The sequence below is a fragment of the Mesoplodon mirus genome, assembly GCF_964341445.2.
Source record: "Mesoplodon mirus genome assembly, chromosome: 3".
Taxonomy (NCBI): Eukaryota; Metazoa; Chordata; class Mammalia; order Artiodactyla; family Ziphiidae; genus Mesoplodon; species Mesoplodon mirus.
In genome coordinates this window covers 159,796,031-159,809,318 of record NC_138978.1, presented here as the reverse complement: position 1 = coordinate 159,809,318, position 13,288 = coordinate 159,796,031, and the positions used below count along the sequence as shown (strand labels likewise).

Genomic DNA, 13,288 nt, shown 5'->3' with positions numbered 1-13,288 from the left:
CTTTGTTATAAAGCAGAAACTAATAAAAATAGATTAAAAAAATAAAAAAAAACCCAGAACTTTAAAAAAAAAAAAACAAAAAAAAACTGGGCTGTTCAAAACCCAATAATGAGGCTCGTGCTCCCAGAATTTCTTCTAGATTATTTCTAATTTAAAATAAGCCTTTCAAATGCACAGCATACTATTTGCTCTGGGCAGGTGAAAACGGAAATTAGTTAAAGTTACAGAAGGGCCTGCATATGTTCAAGGAGATCTAACCACAGCTTTTTCCTCTGTTAACTCCTTTCTCGTTTCCTAAAATAGACCAGCCTGGAAGTATGGATGAAGAGAGGCTGATCTTACTGGAGCAGAAGCTTTTCCGAGCCAAGGCCCAGATCAACAGTCAGCTGCGGCCGTTGATGTCAAAGCTGGAAGAGAGGGCGAGCTGTCAGAGGGGCCACCTCCGTTCGCTGGAGATGAGCATAGATGGGATTCTGGCTGATGTGAAGAACCTGGAGAACATTAGGGACAACCTGCCCCCAGGCTGCTACAATACCCAGGCTCTTGAGCAACACTGAAGCTGCCTTCGTGATTTCTCAACTGAGGTTCTTGGGATAGAGACCTCAGGCGCAGGAGCCATCTCATGTGGGTGGGGTGGGATGGGGACATTTGAACATGTTGAATGAGTGCGCTCAGGTCAACGGAACCTGGTCCCGTCCTTGAGACCCTGGCCAGATAAATGTCTTCTTGTATCAGTGTGATGCTCTTTGCTTCCTGATTCAGGGTAATGAGGCAAATGGCACTGGGTGTGAGACTCATCGAGGGCCTGGACCCCAAAGGGTAGACTGGATGGAAGGACAAACTGCACAGGCAGGTGTTTGTCTCAGAGTAGTCATAAACCGAGTCCTGGAGTATGGACAAGTGCTGCTGGGTTGTAGACAGCTTATCCTTTGTGTAATGTGACCGAAGGGAAACTTTTTTGACTTTTCCCACACCTAAAATTCTTCCTAACGTCAGAACAGAGAGTGAATCCCAGTCATGCTGTGGTCAGTAAAATACTATTGCCTCATGGTGTCCGATGCGTTTTTGTGGATCAAAGTTCCTCCCACTTATCACCCAGTCCATACACACATACTCCACTTTCAAGCTGGAAGAAGTGAGCAGTGACGGAGTGAGGAGCTGTAAGGCTGGCGCCTTTGGAGCATTGGTACGCTGCCACCTTCGACTTCTTCTGGGCCTGGAAGTGCCCTCCTCTCCCCTGATGGTGGCAGGCAATTTAGAGACTACGTTTTTATTAAAGCATTTCCTACCAGCCAAGCAAACATTGGGAAAGTATTTACTTTGGGGTTTCAAAGTGATGTAAAAATGTAGCTTGGGCACTGAAAGAGGTGCAATTATCCAAGATTTATTAGTCCTAATTCAATGCCATTTTTCAAACACTAAAAATTATATGCCTCTATGTGTTCTCTCTTCTGATACCAGACGATGTTCCTACTTATACTTGAGCTGGGTAGAGTCCATCCTTCCATCCATCCATCCTTACAACATATATTTATTGTACCTATTGTGTGCCAGGGGCTGGGGTACAGTGGTGTCATAGTCTCTGTCCTCATAGAGTTGATTGAATACTGAGGAAGAGAAACCTTGAAAAAAATTTAAACTTACAAATCCTGCTCATCACAAGTGGTGTTTATTGCAATAACCCCGTGGTTTGCAACCTCTTTTTCTCAACAGAACATGTGTTGCAAGACATCCCATGGGGGCACTTGGATATCGGTAAATAGCTGAAATGGCTCTGGGTTGTGTACACTTCTTTGCATTTCAGCTGTCACTCTGCCCCCTTTCCTCCACTGATTGCAACACATTGTTGAGCCATAACACCAGTGGGAATTTCTGGAAAAACCAGAAGCACTTCCAGCCTCAGAAGGCTTTGGTGCTGCTTCACCTCTGTACTTCCTTGGCTTTTCATGGACATGTTTTTAAATAAAGAACAATTCTTAGATGCCCGTGGCCAGTTTCTAATTTGTTCAACTCTAAGCTTAAGGTGTAGGTACCAAAGCAATGAAAACAAAGAATGCTTCAGAGAGAGCAACGAGCCCTAGAATTAACATCGCTACTTCCTTTTTCTGAGCATCTTGTTTTGCCCTTTCCAACCATGCACACACTTTATGAGATTTAACTGGTGCTGTCTTCTAAGCAAAAAGGAGGATTTATTTCTGGAACAACCTGAGCAGGGTGGGGGTGATAATATTTTTGTCTTTTTTTGCATCAGCTCTAAAATAAAGGTAAAATCAATAGTTTGTGGTACGTTACCCTGTTTTTAATAAACTAAACTTTAATAAATGAAGATCCTGAATTGGCTATCTACCCAAGTGGCTGAGGAAAGGATTCTGCTTCTGCCTACACTGACCCCCCCCCCCAAATTCTGACCGATCTGATCACTATGCTTTACCATCTCTGAAAGTGCATTTTTAATCCTGTCTTGGAATACACAATCACATAGGTTACAAATTCGCTGACATTAACTACTACTATCTCACACAGACCTAAAAATATGCATAACTTCCTCACGACAGACTTTCTTCTTGCCCTCATGGCGTACTGGATGTGGAGAAAGGTGGCACAGTAGCCCTCCACATAGTCATTTCCAGAGGCCCTACCGCCATGTGAGTTCTCAGGTTGCCCTCTGCACCACCTCCATTCCAGGGGGTGGAGGGGAAAAAAGACATGGAAGACGGAGACACATGGAAGGTCTTTGTGGGCCAGGCCTGGGAGGGGCTGCACATCACTTTCTCTCACATTCTGTGGTCCAGAACCCAGTATTATTATGACCACATCTTACTGGCAAGGGGTCTAGGAAATAGTCCCTTGGCAGGAAGCCACTTCTCTGACAATTCTATACTGTGAAAGGGGAGCATGCATCATGAGTGACTGGCTATCTGTCGCTGCCAAGTGTAGGATTAGGTAGTAGCGACTCTAGAGAACTTGGTGGGGGATCCCATTAGTTAATAACCAAGATGCATATAATCATAAAAGGATTCCTCAGTGGGATAGACTGTTAAGGAAGTCATAAAAATGTCTTCCCTGACAAACAGGAAATGACCCCCGACTAGGGATGGGGAGTGGAAAAGTGACTCATGTGACTCTCTTAGTATAATAATGACTCCCTCATTTCTGAGGATGTGGCAGACTGTCCCTAAGAAGAAAGAAGGGGCATGTGACTTAGAAATAGCCTATCCAGGACTTAGACTCTGTTATCAGTCCTGAGCTGAACATGCCAAGTTAAGGGTACTTTCCTTCCTATTTCTTATCAGTGTTTATGATTTGTAGTGGCAACTCTCTTGTGCTTCTTGTCTGAGAGTTGTCTGATTAACTGTGCCACTGGTAAGCTATCACACATATCATCATCTACTTTGGCTCATGGGGATTTCTGTTTGGAGAGGTGGATAGAAATGAAACTGCCCATAGACTGTAACATCTTAGCATATGTATTTCTTTTCTTTTCTTTTCTTTTTTTAACATCTTTATTGGAGTATAATTGCTTCACAATGGTGTGTTATTTTCTGCTGTATATAACAAAGTGAATCAGCTATACATATACGTATATCCCCATATGCCCTCCCTCTTGCGTCTCCCTCCCACCCTCCTTATCCCACACCTCTATGTGGTCGCAAAGCACAGAGCTGATCTCTCCCTGTGCTATGCAGCTGCTTCCCACTAGCTATCGGTTTTACATTTGGTAGTGTATATATGTCAGTGTTACTCTCTCACTTCTTCCCAACTTACCCATCCCCCTCCCCGTGTCCTCAAGTCCATTCTCTGTCTATGTCTTTATTCCTGTCCTGCCCCTAGGTTCATCAGAACCTTTTTTTTTTTAGATTCCATACATATGTGTTAGCATACGGTATTTGTTCTTCCCTTTCTGACTTACTTCACTCTGTATGACAGTCTCTAGGTCCATCCACCTCGCTACAAATAACTCAATTTCGTTTCTTTTTATGGCTGAGTAATATTCCATTGTATATATGTGCCACATCTTCTTTATCCATTCATCCGATGATGGACACTTAGGTTGCTTCCACGTCCTGGCTATTGTAAATAGAGCTGCAATGAACACTGTGGTACATGACTCTTTTTGAATTATGGTTTTCTCAGGGTATATGCCCAGTAGTGGGATTGCTGGGTCGTATGGTAGTTCTGTTTTTAGTTTTTTAAGGAACCTCCATACTGTTCTCCATAGTGGCTGTATCAATTTACATTCCCACCAACAGTGCAGGGGGGGGGGTCCCTTTTCTCCACACACTCTCCAGCATTCATTTTGTTTGTTGATTTTTGATGATGGCTATTCTGACTGGTGTGAGGTGATGCCTCATTGTAGTTTTGATTTGCATTTCTCTAATGATTAGTGATGTCGAGCATCTTTCCATGTGTTTGTGGGCAATCTGTATATCTTCTTTGGAGAAATGTCTATTTAGGTCTTCTGCTCATTTTTGGATTGGGTTGCTTGTTTTTTTGATATTGAGCAGAATGAGCTGCTTGTATAATTTGGAGATTAATCCTTTGTCAGTTGCTTCGTTTGCAAATATTTTCTCCCATTCTGAGGGTTGTCTTTTCGTCTTGTCTATGGTTTCCTTTGCTGTGCAAAAGGTTTTAACTTTCATTAGGTTGCATTTGTTAGTTTTTGTTTTACTTCCATTTCTCTAGAAGGTGGGTCAAAAAGGATCTTGCTGTGATTTATGTCAAAGAGTGCTCTTCCTACGTTTTCCTCTAAGAGTTTTATGGTGTCTGGCCTTACATTTAGGTCTTTAATCCATTTTGAGTTTGTTTTTGTGTATGGTATTAGGAAGTGTTCTAATTTCATTCTTTTACATGTAGCTCTCCAGTTTTCCCAGCACCATTTATTGAAGAGGCTGTCTTTTCTCCATTGTATACTCTTGCCATCTTTATCAAAGATAAGGTGACAATACGTGTATGAGTTTATCTCTGGACCTTCTATCCTGTTCCATTGATCTATATTTCTCCTTTTGTGCCAGTACCATACTGTCTTGATTACTGTAGCTTTGTAGTATAGTCTGAAGTCTGGGAGTCTGATTCCTCCAGCTTCATTTTTCTTAAGATTGCTTTGGCTATTCTGGGTCTTTTGTGTTTCCATACAAATTGTGCAATTTTTTGTTCTAGTTCTGTGAAAAATGCCATTGGTGGTTTGATAGGGATTGCATTGAATCTGTAGGCTGCTTTGGGTAGTATAGTCATTTTCACACTGTTGATTCTTCCAATCCAAGAACATGGTATTTCTCTCCATCTGTTTGTATCATCTTTAATTTCTTTAGCAGATGTATTTTTGATCTGATCCCAGGATGTGATTCTTTTTTTTCAGTACTCTTGGGAGGCTGGACAAAAGGGTGAGATGATACTCAGCAATGTTCAATGTTTGGAACAAGTCTCAAGGACCAGGAATATGTTTATCTTTCTTTTTTTAATGTTTTATATGGTCATGGGAATGTTGTGGATTCTTGCTGTGGTTAAATTTTCCCACCTGGAAAGCAGAGATTAGATTTTTTTTTTTCTCTGCTTTCCTTATACTATGGGCTACATGGAACTTTCTAGGAAATTCCAAGATCTGAAGCTTACTTATGGGTCATAAGGGAAAAAATGTGCTATGTACATGTATGTTAATTCATAGGTAGTGTATATATTTTATAAGTTAGTATAAGTAAGCAAAATAAACCAGTGTTTATACCCAATTTTAAACAAGAGCACATCATTATGTAGTCTCAGGAGAGAAGGAAAAAAGTGTTTAGCTTTGCGAGTAAAATGGCAAACATAAATACAAGCCATCAATTTATAAGGCATATCAAGCACCATCGTGATATGCCAACAAACCCACATGGATACACACAAAGCTGACTAATCTCAGTCTTAAACAAAAAAAGATACTAAGAACCAAACTAATTTTAAAAAACCCCACACAACTCATCTGACAAACAAGTAGCTAAGCCTTAAATGACGTGGCTAAATGGGGAATTGTTATTTGACCTACTGAATCATGACTGATATTAGCTAAGGACTATCACTATTTACACCTAAACCCATGCATAATGTATGTCACGACTAAAAATTAAATACAAACTAATAGTCACAGCAGGATTGAACAATTAACTTATTCAGTTTTTGCTTGTTTACTTTACCAAACAAAACCAATTGTGAGTTTAACAATTTCTGTCTTACTTAAGATCTTTTATGTCAAGAATCAAGTTATCCAAGTTTTTAATTTTCACAAATACATTTTTAAGTCACAGAGCACTAATTTCATTAAGGATCCAAAGCTAACCAATACCAGACTACGCAGATTAGGTAGAACCTAAGATTTGATTTTTTTAAAAAACTGAGAAAACTTAGGCACAATTGACAAATTTGCTAATTATTCTTCCCTGCTTATGGGTGTGGTTGTATATACTTTCATATTACACGTGCTGCATCAGCTAAACCAGGCAGAGAATCTCCTGCTCTAAGAGCATGCTTAACAACCGTTGGCTTATGTCAAGTCAGACTGTGAAGAAAAAGTGGTTAATTCTGCAAATCACAGAGAAGATTCTAGGCCAAGACACGAGACTAGTAGCATCATCTTATTTATTAACGTAATTGAAACATTTTGCTGATAAAACTTTTGTCTGTGACTATTCTAGCAACAAAATTTTACTCAAAATATTTCACTGTGAGATGGTGTTGCAACTTGAATGTAGTTTTTATTAATGTGTTGATTTCCAAAGCAAATCTTATTCTCAAAATGGCAGATTCAGGGACCAAAAAGTGATTCAAAAAAGCTTCCCCCTCCCCATGCCAATCCTTGAGACTGCTTGGATCAAGCTGAGGTCTGGGCCACAGACCTAGACTGAAGGCGGAGGGAAAGAGGGTAACTCATTCCTAACTGACTGTTACAGGCTAATAGGACATTCCAAACATACACAACAAAGAAACTACGTGAAGAATTGCGTTTACTGGGCAGCTATAGGAAGGCGCAGACCAAATGAAGTGGACAGAGCACATTCATCATCTTTACCACGATGCTGTTCCTAAGGTCTCCAAATTGGATGAACTACAAAATCGATCCCTGTTTCCATCCTTCCCATCTCACCTGCCCGCTTTCCTGCCGTAGCCTTGGGAGAGATCCTGAGCTTTTCATATTCTACTGATTTATTTTTGCATTACTCTTCTGATGAATAAAATATAACATGCTTCCCTCTCTTAGTCCTCTAGAGAGAGACAGAGAGTCTGTTTGGGGGAATAGATTGGGGCTATTAAAATACAAGTCATTTCTCCCTGTAATTCTCTGCCTTTTGCTGTAGTTTGGTTATGGAGTCTTGCTTTCAATTTAATTAGAACATCATGTTCTTTTATTCTTTCTGAGAAGCTAAAGCATGAGACTAGGGAACGTTGGGGGAAGGTTGGCCAAGCCGGGACAGGAAGAACAGCGTCTCTAGAAGCTCTAGTTCTGGGTTTCAGGCACTTCAGTAAGAGACTTTCCTCCCCTGTTCCCATGTACATTCAAGGAAAGTGAAAGCAAGAAGGCCCCAGAGGCTGCCTGGGGTTAGGGAAGGGGGGTGGCAAATGAGGTACCAGCTAGCAGCACAGACCCCTGCCCCCAAAGGGCCATTCCTTGAGAAGAGAGTCATTGACACAAAGGGTTTCCCTCCTGCCTGTTCTTACATATCAGCCACTTTCATAAAAGTGGGAGGGACATTTTTATTGGTAGGCAGGAAATGAGGCTCCAGACTCCTCTGACACAATCTTTCTAGCCCATGATCTTCTCACAATCTCTGAGCCTTTAGGTTGGCCTTTTTGGCAAGGAGCAAGACCTGAGTGGAAGTTGGGGTCTCGAGGTCATCTTGCTGGCACCTGGGGCACTACTTCAAACTCTGAATCATCTCTCTGGTGTTGGCCTTGGCTGAGTCACAGTCATTGTGTCCTGCCCTGGACTGAGAGAGGGGCTCTGACCTCCCCCTAGCAAATGAAGAATGGGGCAGGGCAGGAAATGGACAATTCCATCCAAAAGGGGAGTCACTTTTCCTGGTATTAAAGAAAAGCTATTTTAACATGATCCTTATGATTCACCAAGATAGAATCTGCCCCATTTCATTCCTAGAAATCTTCTATGCTCCCATTCTTTTCCTCAGCTCATCTCATTCTCCCTACAAGCATGCCTTCTGCCTCCCCCTCCCCCCTCCCCCCCACTGAATGCCGAGAGCCAGCCCTGTTTCCTCTCATGGGTCGTGGACTAAATGGGGCTTGACCACAGAGCCCAGCAAAGGGAAAGTGGACCAAAGAGACAAAAGACAGCTGGTCTTTCTCAGATCTGCTCACGTGGATCTTCAGAATAAACTCTATCCATAAACTCCATATCCTTGAAAATGCATGTTCCCCCAGGGAATCCAGCTCCCTGATTTCCTTTGTTTCGTTTCCTGGCTTGCAACTGTCTTGCCTAGACAAAGACACTTCTGTCACTCTCTCTCCAGCATTAATGTAATCTTGAGCACTTTCTGGGTCTTTGCCTTCCACAAAGCAATCCTTTCTTGGATTCAGATTTCCTCCAAGCCATTGCCATCTCCAGCTATCGGTTTCTAAGGGAAACTTAGCTACAGCCTTCCTTACCATCACATCCTCCCCCAGGACTAGCAAACACAAGGCCATATACAGGGAGCACCTGAGACAAACATAACTTGAGAGAAAGATGCCAGGTAAAGGCTGAAAAGTACATCTTATCTGGTCAGTATCATGGGGAACCAGAGGATCAGAGACCATGCGGTGTGATGACCTAAGGGGCCAGGGAGACGTTAGCCTTTTGCCAGACTCTACACTTGCTCTGTGACCTTAGACCAGCCATTTAATCCAGTGGATCTCTGCTCCCTCATCCTTTAAAGGAAAGGTTGGATCAACAAATCTCTAAAGATCTTTCCAGTTTATGATTCCATGATCCTTAGCCAAACACTGAGACCCAAGAATAGGATCTCACTTCTGTCCTTTGGAGATTATTTCCATAATGCAAGAGGAACAGCACCTCCCCCGCCCCACCTTGCTACTCTTCTGTTGAATTTAGTTTCTTTCCCTGGAGGCTATTGAAGGATGTTACAGATGTGAAATGTGTGGTGAATAACATTGTTTCTTGTGTCAGATCCTACCCGGCCCCTTCTGGGCCAGGGTTGGTACTAGATTTTGGAAAAATTATCCTACCATTCAGGGACCATTCCTCAAAGAACCAAAAACCCAAGAGCCAGAGACTGGATGAGGGACACAGAGTACAAGACGGTAATTTCCTTTTGGTTCTTTAAGCAGGTCATGAACGAGGCCTGAACAACTAGAACAGAGTCTGTCAAAACTATTTCCAGGGCAGCAGAGGAAGGTGGGAAATTAGGGAGAAAAGGGGTGAAACACTTTAGCGGCTCTTGACACTCCCCCGAGATCTCTGTTCTGTGAGCCCACCCCCACCAGGCGGCGATGACTGTGGCTGCTGGGCTCAGCACAAGATGTAATCCTAACCCAGGAACAAGGCTGAGGATCTGCTTCTCAAAAAGGAACTAACCTCAAGCGCCGCCTGTGTTACGAAGCTAGAGTGGGTGAGAATCACCGGTTCCCATCAGGGAAAATAACTGCTTTCTTCTAGGTCATCCTGGACTTACATTATGACAGAAGCATTTCCCAGCCAAACAGCCAATAAGTAATTCCAGTTAGCAAAGATCTCTAAGGTTGAGTGAATTCCTAACATATTTTATTTCAGAAATGACTGTATTATTAGGATTTGGCCTTGCGTATGTGATTTTTCTCAAATGCAAGAATGCAGTTAAGTATGGCCTCCAAGGGCTTTGATGGTGATCTGAAGGTCCTTGGTAATGTCCGGGCTGGCAGGGAACAACCCATATTCTGTCATCAGTCACAGCCCAAATAAGTAACCGCACAGATGCCACCAAGAAAGGAGAAGGGACTGGCTCTGTGTGATCACGGGCCCATCAGGAACGTGGTCTTCTGAAACTAGGGAAATGGGCTCAAATCATTCTGAGAAACCCTACTATTCCCAGGCTTGCATCCCAGGTTTCAGAACATGAATGTCTCAATCCCGACCCCAGACTGCGGTGTGTGTGGGCAGCAGAGGGGAGAAAGTGGGTAGGTGGGTGAGGGTGTTGGGAAAGTGGAGGTGGCTTGGCCTCGTTCACCAGGTGTAGCCCACACGCACCTTCTGAGAGCTGAGGCTGGCTGCGGTATCCTATCAAAACGGAAGGAATACCACAGGAATGCAACAAGACTACAAACATAAAGAACCACGGACACTGATTGGTTCCAAGTTCTCTGAGGAGTGAACAGCAACAACACAAAACATAAAAAAACGAAAGAAAAGAAAGAAAGAAAGAAAAATAGCCCTTTGTGGTAAAGGGCATGCTGGGAAGGCGAGGGCCGGAGTCGCCTCCCCAGAGCATGCTGGGAGACGGACACCCACTCATCTCCAAGGACCGCACTTCCCCCACACCTACCCCCTCACCCACCCCCAACCCGGAGACTAGAGGAAAGTTTGTCCGAAGATGACTGTGGAGTGGGGTATGCCGTGGTTCTCTGCAGGTCCTCCACACTGTGGGGGGTTGAGTCAGCAAGTGGGGACAACAGTCAAGATGAGATGGAGGAACAGAGAGGCAGGAGAGAAATGGGATGGACAGAGGCTGCAGGGGCCAGTGTGTTGGTGGAGGATGAGGGGAGATTGGAGTACAGGGCCCTGGGGCTGCTAGCCCGAGGTGTTGATGTACAGCTGGCTCTTAAGAATGTAGTCGATGACCGGCTGGGACAGGTAATCCACAACATGGCCATCCCCATGCTGCAGGGCCAACCTGGATGAGAAGAGACAGTAATCAGATGACATCCTTTCCTGAAGCAAGGCCAGAGGACAGGCCAGCCCATTCCCTTTCAGGGAAAGGGTTTACCCAACACCCCATTACTGGTCTTTGCTTAGGCTAAATACAAGGCATCCCTATCAGGAAAAGCCCTCTTGCCCCCATAATTCCTCCCCCATCCTAACTCTGCCACTTCCTAACTGAGGAACCTTGGGCAAGTTGTTTAAGCCCATCTATTCTTCCATTTTCTCATTTATAAAATGGGGGTAGTATTTGGGCCGATCTCAGTTATTAAAATGATTAAATGAGTCATTACACAAAGCACTTAGAAAAGCCCAAGCACACAGTAAGCATTTCAATGGAAGTGTTAGCTATTCTTATTTCATTTCTTTGTATTTCTCTACACCATGGTCTCATGAAAATGAACCTTATGATTGACCCCTTCTTTTCCTTCCTATGGAAGCTCTGATAGAGAAGAAGTTGCCCTTCTCACAAGCCCTGGAGGGCGGGTGGACTACCAAGTACAGAAGGGGTCTGGTCATACAGTTTGGTTTCCGCACAGTTTTGCTCCAGCCTTGGTCTGGCTGCTCCCCATTTTCTATGCACACTATGGTCTTGGGAATGTCAGGCCCCAAGGAGCTATTTGTAAGAACTCATATACTCCTCTGGATATCTAGATTCTAAAAGGCATCTGTGCTGTGCACTGTGAGATCTCCCCAGAGGCTGGCTCAGTGCCTTTTCAATGCATAGTGCCCTGACCTTCCAGCAAGCTAGGTCCCCAAGTACCTCCCTGCACAGTTTACAGGGAGCCTTCTTGAAAAAGTGGTCTATACCTGTGGTTTCCAAATGCCAGTCCCAGCTTCACAAGAATCACCCAGGAAGCAGATAGCCAGGCCCAACACCTAGAAATTCTGATTCAGTGGGACTCAGTGGGACACGGGAATTTGTGCTGTGTAAGTTCTCACAGTAATTCTACTGTGTAGCCATGGCTGGAACCACAGCCTTCCCCTTTCCCCTCAGTGGTTGTTGTCTCTGGGTTTCTGCTCTCACCTCGCAGTTGATGCTACTATTTCAAGTGTCTACATAATCACCTTCCAGGGAAGAAGTCCAGTAGACCTTTTAAAATCCTGGGCTCATTTGATTTCTCTGAAACATGCGACACAGATGACAACTGACAGGGCTCTCCATCTTTGTACCCTCTGCTGCTATTTTTCCAGGGCCACCAATACTGGTGGTTTCTGACTGCTCCTTCATCTTCTTTTATTTTTTTGTTACTTTTTAAAAATTGAAGTATAGTTGATTTACAATGTTGTGTTAGCTTCAGGTATAAAGTGATTCAGTCGTACATATATATCTATCTATTCTTTTTCAGGTTCTTTTCCCTTGTAGGCTATTACAAAATATTTAGTATAGTTCCTTGTGCTATACAGTAGATCCTTGTTGATTATCTATTTTATACATAGTAGTATGTATATGTTAATCCCAAACTTCTAATTTACTCCTCAGCCTTCTTTTAAATGTTAATGTGTTTTAAGTATTCTCCATAGCCTTCTTTTCTTGCTGACTCTCCCTGTGAGCATAGCCACAGCCCTGAACTTTAATTTACACTTAGGTACTCATGGCTTTCAGTTTTATTACACTTCCAGACCTCTATATTCCACACATCTTATTATTCCACTGGACATTTCCACTTGGGGGTTGTGGTGAAGACTGTTAACTGGTCCCTAGTATCCATTCTTTCTTCTGCTTAATACTACAACCTCCCAAGATTTAGTTGGACACAGGGCTGCCAAGTTACAAAGTCTACTCCCAGCCTCCCTGGAGGCTAGGCATGGCCACATGACTGAGGCTGAGCCAGGGGGCTGAAGGGGAAGGGATATGTGCAACTTCGGGTCACCTTCTTAAGGACAAAGCTCCTTGCCCTTTCCCACTGGCTGAGGGAACAGTCACTGTAGCAGCTGTGGACCCTGAGAGGGAGGCTTCACATTGAAAAGAACAGGGATTCAGTTTCTTCTGACTTCAGTTAGAGGGATATAAACATTTCTCTTATTTAAAACTCTAACGATTGGAGGTCTTTTTGTTATGGCAGCTTAACCTAAACCGTTACAAATTCCATGCGTACCTCAAACTAGAGTGCAAACTAAAAACCTCCTTTTCCCCCTTCAAACCAGCTAAAACTAATAAATGGCCTGTCCCCCTTTTAAAAGTCAATGACTGGGGACAAATAAATGAGCTCTAAAAAGAAGGCTGCATACTGGGGCAGCAGGTGTCAGCCAACCTAACGGTCAGCCTGGACTGAGGAGAGTTGTATGGGAACTTGTAAGCCAGTCTGACCAAGGTCTCTCTGGTCGTTTGTCAAACGTACCTGCTCTTGGTTGAGCTGACGACAGACATGGGATGGTTGATGTCATCCTTTACCACCATGATGTTGTTCTGGG

At 43.5% G+C, this 13,288-nt stretch overlaps 2 protein-coding genes across 3 annotated transcripts in view; one reads left to right on the top strand and one right to left on the bottom strand.

The window, feature by feature from the left end:
• Positions 1-1,053, top strand: part of LAMC2 (laminin subunit gamma 2) — a 58,724-nt gene extending 57,671 nt beyond the window's left edge. Inside the window, exon 24 of the mRNA XM_082615440.1 lies at positions 304-1,053. Coding sequence (XP_082471566.1) covers positions 304-557 — 254 coding nt within the window. The 3' untranslated portion in view covers positions 558-1,053. The remainder of the gene's footprint in view (positions 1-303) is intronic.
• Positions 1,054-6,195: 5,142 nt separating this feature from the next.
• The window catches only part of NMNAT2 (nicotinamide nucleotide adenylyltransferase 2), a 208,085-nt gene continuing 200,992 nt past the window's right edge, over positions 6,196-13,288 (bottom strand). Inside the window, exons 11-12 of one of the 2 annotated variants that reach the window (XM_082616077.1) lie at positions 13,216-13,283; positions 6,196-10,847 (exon numbers count right to left, since the gene is read on the bottom strand). In XM_082616077.1, the coding sequence (XP_082472203.1) occupies positions 10,745-10,847; positions 13,216-13,283 (171 nt within the window). In that variant the 3' untranslated portion in view covers positions 6,196-10,744. Of the gene's footprint in view, positions 10,848-11,610; positions 12,125-13,215; positions 13,284-13,288 lie in introns of those variants that run through there. The other variant, XM_082616076.1, reaches the window with a different exon arrangement.